General features: G+C 52.6%; 1 protein-coding gene across 1 annotated transcript; it reads right to left on the bottom strand.

Moving 5' to 3' along the window:
- Positions 1-2,423: 2,423 nt before the first annotated feature.
- LOC116955018 (fibroblast growth factor 10-like) lies at positions 2,424-4,699 on the bottom strand. The gene is made up of 2 exons (XM_032975953.2): positions 4,559-4,699; positions 2,424-3,215 (listed from the first exon to the last, which is right to left on the bottom strand). The coding sequence occupies exons 1-2, from the start codon at positions 4,697-4,699 to the stop codon at positions 2,922-2,924; spliced, it is 435 nt and encodes a 144-aa protein (XP_032831844.2). The 3' UTR covers positions 2,424-2,921.
- Positions 4,700-9,325: the final 4,626 nt, after the last annotated feature.

Consider the following 9,325-nt stretch of genomic DNA (forward strand, 5'->3'; position numbering starts at 1 on the left):
ATCAACGTCGTCTAAAATAAATATTGGAGCACATTTAGACTTAAGGCTTTCATGACTGCGAGGAATTCATATTTCACGTAGGTGGAAAGTAAATAAAAATAATAATAAAATTTAAAATTTAAATAAATGTAAAATAATAAAAGCAAAAAAAAACCCGCCATAAAAATAATAAAATAAAATTTAATATATATTCTTAGCTCTTTCGGTAAAGTCACGTTGAAGGGAAACAATAAAATAATAATATATATATAAAACAATAAAAAATTATCACGACGTTTCGACCGTGACGCAAACGGTCATCATCAGGTGTGAAAACCAACGGCAAGAAGTGAGAATTTTTATTGTTTTATATATATTTTATTGTTCCCTGCAACGTGACTTTACCGAAAGAGCTAAGAATATGAATTACTGCAGTCACGAAAGCTATAAAATCAAGATTTAAATTAAATATTACAAAAAAAATGCAAATAATGAAAGCTAACAAAACCCCCCACGACGTTTCGATCGCAACACAAGCGGCCTTCTCTCCGCCTGATGTGTGCTTTGTGCTTTTATTATTGTTAAAGTGTATTTTTTGTTATCCTATCTACGTGACTTTACCGAAAGAAACAAGAATATGTTTATTAGCAGCAGGCACAGCATCAGCAGGAATTGCTTCGATGCAAATACTCGACCGAAACAATAATAACGAGAAATAAAGGTGATGGTGAATTAAGAGAAATGAAGAATCGTACGACCGCCGTTCACAGCAGTCTGACTTTTAAAATATTACGAACAATTATGATGATTCCAGCCACGATGTAGGTGCGGGTGTATGCGTGCGTGTGCACAGCTGACAACCCCTTTTCAGTGCCCTACCTTATTACAGACCAACTCAGACGCCTTATTGGTCGCCCTCTCTCTCACTATACTGCACGTCACAACAACACTCACCCACTGACTCATTCCACCCTCTCACTCACTCACTCACCCGCTCACTCACCACACTGCAGGTCACAACAACATTCACCCACTCGCCCACTCACTCGCCCACTCACTCACCCACTCACTCATCCACTCATCACACTGTTGGTCACAGGAGCATTCAACCACTCACTCACCCACTAAATCACTCACTCACTTACTCACCCACCCACTCACCCACTCATCCACCCTCTCACTCACTCACCCTCTCACTCACTACACTGCACGTCACAACAATACTCACCCACTCACTCATCCACCCTCTCACTCACTCACCCACTCACTCACCACACTGCAGGTTACAACAACATTCACCCACTCACTCACCCACTCATCACACTGTAGGTCACAGGAGCATTCAACCACTCACTCACCCACTAACTCACTCACTTACCCACCCACCCACTCACGCACCCACTCATCCACCCTCTCACTCACCCACTCACTCACCACACTGCAGGTCACAACAACATTCACCCGCTCACTCACCCACTCATCACACTGTAGGTCACAGGAGCATTCAACCACTCACTCACCCACTAACTCACTCACTTACCCACCCACCCACTCACCCACTCATCCACCCTCTCACTCACTCACCCTCTCACTCACTACACTGCACGTCACAACAACACTCACCCACTCACTCATCCACCCTTTCACTCACTCACCCACTCACTCACCACACTGCAGGTTACAACAACATTCACCCACTCACTCACCCACTCATCACACTGTAGGTCACAGGAGCATTCAACCACTCACTCACCCATCAACTCACTCACTCACTTACTCACCCACCCACTCACCCACTCATCCACCGTCTCACTCACTCACCCTCTCACTCACTACACTGCACGTCACAACAACACTCACCCACTCACTCATCCACCCTCTCACTCACTCACCCACTCACCACGATGTAGGTCACAACAACATTCACCCACTCACCCACTCACTCACCCACTCATCACACTGTAGGTCACAGGAGCATTCAACCACTCACTCACCCACTAACTCACTCACTTACATACCCACCCACCCACTCACCCACTCATCCACCCTCTCACTCACTCACCCTCTCACTCACTACACTGCACGTCACAACAACACTCACCCACTCACTCATCCACCCTCTCACTCACTCACCCACTCACCACACTATAGGTCACAACAACATTCACCCACTCACCCGCTCACTCACCCACTCATCCACCCTCTCACTCACTCACACTCACTACACTGCACGTCACAACAACACTCACCCACTCACTTATCCACCCTCTCACTCACTCACCCACTCACCACGCTGTAGGTCACAACAACATTCACCCACTCACCCACTCACTCACCCACTCATCACACTGTAGGTCACAGGAGCATTCAACCACTCACTCACCCACTAACTCACTCACTTACCCACCCACCCACTCACGCACCCACTCATCCACCCTCTCACTCACTCACCACACTGCAGGTCACAACAACATTCACCCGCTCACCCGCTCACTCACTCAACATCAACACTGCAGGTCATCAGGAACATTAACCAGCATGCAAACTCCGGTCATCCTAGCGGCGACTTTTGGTGACTAACCATCGAACAAAGGCGGTAGTCACCGCATCGCGAGCGTACAGACGCGCTTCTGCGGCCGTTTGGAACGCCCTTCCTTCAGATGCTAGGAATCTACTGGAGCTGTGCACCTCCAAATCATCGTCTAAATTGAGAGGCTCGTTTCTTTAGAACTGCTTCTTGTTCTGCTGACTTTGGTGGCCTTGCCCCGCACACCCTCCGATTAGCAACGGGTGGCTACGTACGGCGCGGAAGAAGTCGATCATACGCGCGTGCAAATCCCCCACTCTCCAAAGCAAGAAAATCACGAATGCTCATGGCCATGCCGCGCAGTTGACGACGGAGCGGGGGAGGAGGGGTGGGGAGGGTAACAGGGCATGGGCGATCAGGAGACGAGAATGGGCAGGAAGTGAGCCGAGGGGTGTTGGGGTCTGCTCTTGGTCCCCTTCCTGGGTACCCCCTTGCCGCTCAGGGCCAGGAACATCTGGCGACCCTGGAGGGGCCCGCGGGGTCTCCCGGCACCGCGGGCCCTCGGGCGCTGAGCACGGCCGGCGCTGCGGGCCCTCTCGGGCCCACCCCGGGCGGTTCCCTCCGCGTGTCGCCACGTGTGGGAGGCGTACGTGTTGTAGCCGTTCTCCTCGATGCGCTCCCAGAAGCGGCAGTCGTCACCGAAGTCCTTCTGCGAGAGGTGGGATGGGTGGTGAGGTGGGTGGTGAGATGGGTGGTGGGATGGGTGGTGGGATGGGTAGTGGGATGGGTGGTGAGATGGATGGTGAGATGGGTGGTGAGATGAGTAGTGAGGTGGGTGGTGGGATGGGTGGTGATTTGGATGGTGAGATGGGTGGTGAGATGGGTGGTGAGGTGGGTGGTGAGTTGGATGGTGAGATGGATGGTGAGGTGGATGGTGGGATGGGTGGTGGGATGGGTGGTGAGGTGTATGGTGAGATGGATGGTGAGGTGGATGGTGAGATGGATGGTGAGGTGGGTGGTGGGATGGGTGGTGGGATGGATGGTGAGATGGATGGTGAGATGGGTGGTGGGATGGGTGGTGGGATGGGTGGTGATGTGAGTGGTGAGATGGATGGTGAGATGGGTGGTGGGATGGGTGGTGAGATGGATGGTGGGATGGATGGTGAGGTGGATGGTGAGATGGATGGTGAGGTGGATGGTGAGATGGGTGGTGGGATGGGTGGTGGGATGGGTGGTGAGGTGGATGGTGAGATGGATGGTGAGATGGATGGTGAGATGGGTGGTGAGGTGGGTGGTGGGATGGATGGTGAGATGGATGGTGAGATGGGTGGTGGGATGGGTGGTGGGATGGGTGGTGAGGTGGATGGTGAGATGGATGGTGAGATGGATGGTAAGGTGGGTGGTGAGATGGATGATGAGGTGGATGGTGAGATAGATGGTGAGATGGATGATGAGGTGGATGGTGAGGTGGATGGTGAGATGGATGGTGGGATGGATGATGAGATTGGTGGTGAGATGGATGGTGAGATAGATGGTGAGTTGGATGGTGAGTTGGGTGGTGAGTTGGGTGGTGAGTTGGGTGGTGAGTTGGATGGTGAGATGGATGGTGAGATGGATGATGAGATAGGTGAGATTAATGGTGTGATGGATGGTGAGATGGTATAAGAGAGATTGGGGAGAGACGGTGAGATGGGTGGTGAGATGAGTGGTGGGATGGATGATGAGATTGGTGGTGAGATGGATGTTGAGATGGATGGTGAGATGGATGGTGAGTTGGGTGGTGAGTTGGATGGTGAGATAGGTGGTGAGATGGATGATGAGATAGGTGAGATTAATGGTGTGGTGGATGGTGAGATTAATGGTGAGATTAATGGTGAGATGGTATAAGAGAGATTGGGGATAGACGGTTAGATGGGTGCTGGGAGACGGGGGTAATGGACAGCGCAGGGTGGTGCTGGGGGAGTTGTGGGCTAGACAGCGAGACGCAGGAGGGCGGTGCTGATGGAGGGGGCTGGTGTACCAAGACGTATCACGGTGTTGCTGGGGCTGTACCGTGCTATAGACTCGGCCCTTCTTGTTCATCGCGAGGAAGAAGTCGCTCTCCACTCCGCGTATCGCGACCACCTCCACCGCGGTGATCTCCAGCACACCTGGGTCGAGGTCAGGGTCACACCACAAGGTTGACAATTCCATCGTGAGGATGTCACGGCCATTCGCTTATAAATCTCAACGTTCATCCCGCAGAAATCTCATCGCAAGGGAGAAACACAAACAAATAGACAAACATAGTTTTTGTTTGTCCGTATTGTAACGGCTGTAACGCCGTACGCACCTCAAAACTCAATTCCCCACCGACAAGAATACGGGTTGACGCGGTAAGATGATGGATTATTGTGGCGACATCACAGCGAAGATGCGAGACACGTGTAACTTGCTGCGTATGGGGATGTTGGGGGGGGGGGCCGGGGGAGAGGAGAGGAGGGTGCGGGGGGAGGCATTCATCCAGCAGTGGATACAATACAACAGGCGATAACAACAAAAGCCCGGATGATCGCCGAATGGACCTGGAATCTCAATTTCCCCCGGACAAGAACATGGGCTGACCCGTGTGGGTTTGATAGCTGTGAATTTGTCATTGTGGCCCTCTCATGAGTCCATTCCATCACGAATGCGCATTGATGACGAGGGCGCGTGGAGCTAAACAACGTTTCGTTTACGTTTGGGGCCAGCCAAATTTTATTTTACGAGCTACATTACAGCTGCTTGTGCGACGCGACCTGGCCACCGCGTATAGCGTTGCTCAGCGTCATCAAGTCCCGATGTTTCGCAGCCACAAATGCTGCTGTGAGACACTCCCCTCCCTCTCCCCTCCCCCCCCCCCAAAAAAAAAATATATAATGGTTTCAAATGTGTGGCGCCCCTTATCGCGATTTCTTATCGGCGACGGTGCCCCAACACCCACCCACCCCCCAATCTTCCTCCACCCCACCCGCTGAAAATGAGTGATGAACACAGCGAGAGATTGCGCAAGAGGTGCCCCCCACTCCCACCCCGCCCCCACACGGTGGCAGCTGCCCCCCCCCTACGCACGGTGACTCGGTGAGCTCCGTGGGTGCGTGGAGGCGGAGCGGGCGACGAGGGGGCTGACGGGGCCCCGGGTGGCAAGGGCCGTTCAGACGCCCCTCGCCACGCAAAAACTTAAAAACAAAGTTCACCGTCCAACGTGAATCCAACGTTCGGTTTGAACTAAACTTATCGATGGAACCAGTTGCGTGATTGCCAAGATATTCGTCACTGGTGTTGGTGGCCGTGGAACGGGAATCGAACTCGGGTCAACCGGGTTACACACTCGCCGGACGCTTTACCGCAACACCACCGCTCCCCACCAACACACCAAGTGGCGGAGACGACGCCACGGCGCCTGTGCCAGGCTAGGTGCACTCTGAGGCCACGTGAAGTGTCGAAGGCTCTCTGCTGGCGAGAAGGTCACGGGACAGACCCATCAGGCGGCATGGGTTGACTGACTGAGATGACTGGCGGATGCAGCAGATGTACCCCCTACTGTGCCAAATAACACACACACACACTCACATAATCACACACTCAATCACACACTATTAACTACGTATAACTACATTTTGATTTAAAGATTTCGTGACTGCAGGGATTCATATTCTTGGTTCTTTCGATAAAGTCACCACGTAGAAGGGAAACAAAAAAAATAAAACAATAAAATTATTATTTTATTTTTTTCATTATTTTATTGTTTCCCTTTCTACGTGACTTTACCGAAAGAACCAAGAATATTTGACTTAAAGCTTTCGTGACTGCAGTAATTCATATTCTTAGCTCTTTCGGTAAAGTAACGTTGAAGGGAAACAATAAAATAATCAAATATATGTAAAACAATATATGTATTATTTTATTGTTTCCCTTCAACGTGACTTTACCGAAAGAGCTAAGAATATGAACCAAGAATATGTATAACTAGTTTTTTTTTATTTTACACTGAGCTATGTAGCCCTTTTTCAGAAGCGACCTGGCCACAAATGATAGCTCAACGAAGTGGGCTTATCATCATCATCATCACTTGTAAATTATATATCAGCCAATTGCTCTGAACGCGCGATGTTGATTCTAAACGTTGACGCAAAAATACACGCGACCACGTGCACAGAGAGAGAGAGAGAGACACCGCAAACTCGAAATACACAGCAGGCTTCAGGGTCGCCATCGAACCCACGACCTCCTGCATACCAGGCGAGGTAGTTAACATCCAGCCGGCGTGGAGCCCGGCGCAGTGCGCTAACCGCTGCGCCACCGCTCCTAGCAGCCCTCCCCCCACCCCCCACAGACGGCACGCGGTGGTTTCACGCGCAGGCGCTGCGAGCGCCGATGTCGGGGCTCTTCCCGTTACTTCAGGGGGGGGGGAAGAGCCCCCCCTTCCCCCTCCCCTCCCCTCCCCCACCTCCCCGCCCCCCCCCCCACAACGCGGTCCGCGCTCTGGTGACGCTGAGGCCGCTGGCGGGGGCGGCGTTAGTGGGGGGCGCGCGTTTGCCCCCCACCCCGCACCGTGAGACGCAGCAACACAATCGGAGCGCCGCGGGGAATTCACAGCGCTGAGCGCTTGGCGTCTCAGTGGTGGTGATGGTGGTGATGATGATGGTGATGGTGGTGATGGTGATGGTGGTGATGGTGATGATGGTGGTGATGGTGGTGATGGTGGTGATTGTGGTGATGATGGTGGTGATGGTGGTGATGGTGGTGATTGTGGTGATGATGGTGGTGGAAGCGTATTATTAAATAATACACATTACATTTTGATTTAAAGAATTACTAATCTACAACTCATTACTAATCATAACCATTGACTGATTACTAATCGATTATATAATTACATTACCCCCCCCTCCGCCTCTAATCACTGCACCTGATGAGTTAAGTGATGACGTCACCCTTTCTGCTCTATATAAAACCGGGAGCAAGCGAGGGCTTTACCATTCTGGCGAATTGCCCGATGATGCTGGAAGTATTTACCAGCGAAACGTCGTACTCAAACTGTAAATGTGGATTAACTCTTCAACACACCGGTGGGCTGAAGTAGTGAATTATTTGTCTTTTGTCAACGTGACACTTTTCTTTGCTGATTGGCCGTGTCGGGTGGTGGAGGGTTACGACACATTTATAAATAAACGCGATCTAACCCAAAAACCTTTATTATGGTGGTGATGGTGGTGATGGTGATGGTGATGATGGTGGTGGTGGTGATGGTGGTGATGGTGGTGGTGGTGGTGATGGTGGTGGTGATGGTGGTGATGGTGGTGGTGGTGATGGTGGTGATGGTGGTGGTGGTGGTGATGGTGGTGGTGATGGTGGTGATGGTGGTGGTGGTGGTGATGATGGTGGTGATGGTGGTGATGATGGTGATGGTGGTGATGGTGGTGGTGATGGTGGTGATGATTGTGGTGATGATGGTGGTGGTGGTGATGGTGGTGATGGTGGAGGTGATTGTGGTGATGGTGGTGGTGGTGATGATGGTGGTGATGGTGGTGATGGTGGTGATTGTGGTGATGATGGTGGTGATGGTGGTGATGGTGATGATGGTGGTGATGGTGGTGGTGATGGTTGTGACGGTGGTGATGATGGTGATCGCGATGGTGGTGGTGAAGATGATGGTGGTGATGGTGTGGGTCATGATGATGATGATTGGGATGGTGGTTATGGTGGTGATGATGATTGGGGTGGTGGTTATGGTGGTGATGATGATTGGGGTGGTGGTTATGGTGGTGATGATGATTGGGGTGGTGGTTATGGTGGTGATGATGATTGGGGTGGTGGTTATGGTGGTGATGATGATTGGGGTGGTGGTTATGGTGGTGATGATGATTGGGGTGGTGGTTATGGTGGTGATGATGATTGGGGTGGTGGTTATGGTGGTGATGATGATTGGGGTGGTGGTTATGGTGGTGATGATGATTGGGGTGGTGGTTATGGTGGTGCATCTCTCCCTCCCTCCCTCTCTCTCTATCTTTTCACTATCAGAGGTAACAAGAAGACGCTCGGTGTAGTCGGCACTTTGCTCCGTTCATCATTTCGGTTTTTTATGCTTTGCTTAATGAACCCCGCCCCCCTTTTTAAATCACTTCTCATCCTGCCTCTCACGCGCTACTTGAATTTATAGGAAGAGCGAACGGGGGGGGGGGCTGGGGGTGGGGGTGGTCCTGCCGTGACCCCCCCCTCACCCCCCCCCCGCCACCCACACTTATTTTAGCTCTGCCGCAATTACCCGTGGAGGATATTTTTAAACACGCGCCGCTCTGTCTCCTCGCCCGGGTCATTGTGAGCGAGCCCCTCCCCCCCACTGCCCCCACCTCCCCGTGCTCTCCGCATTTTCTGTGGGTGTTGAACTTCTTTCGTACCGTGCGTAGCCAGAGCGTGCTCATCAGAGGCGACGGGGGAAGGACAGGAAACGAGCACGCGAAAAAAGCAGAGGAGCAGGGAGGGAGGGAGGGGCAGGGAGGGTGGAGCAGGGAGGGTGGAGCAGGGAGGGTGGAGCAGGGAGGGAGGAGCAGGGAGGGTGGAGCAGGGAGGGAGGGTGGGGCAGGGAGGGTGGAGCAGGGAGGGTGGAGCAGGGAGGGAGGAGCAGGGAGGGTGGAGCAGGGAGGGAGGAGCAGGGAGGGAGGGGCAGGGAGGGTGGGGCAGGGAGGGAGGGAGGGGCAGGGAGGGTGGAGCAGGGAGGGTGGAGCAGGGAGGGAGGGGCAGGGAGGGAGGGGCAGGGAGGGTGGAGCAGAGAGGGTGGAGCAGGGTGGGAGGGGCAGG

The sequence above is a fragment of the Petromyzon marinus genome, chromosome 57 (assembly GCF_048934315.1).
Source record: "Petromyzon marinus isolate PM22_M1 ecotype Great Lakes invasive population chromosome 57, UKy_Petmar_22M1.pri1.0, whole genome shotgun sequence".
Classification (NCBI taxonomy): Eukaryota; Metazoa; Chordata; class Hyperoartia; order Petromyzontiformes; family Petromyzontidae; genus Petromyzon; species Petromyzon marinus.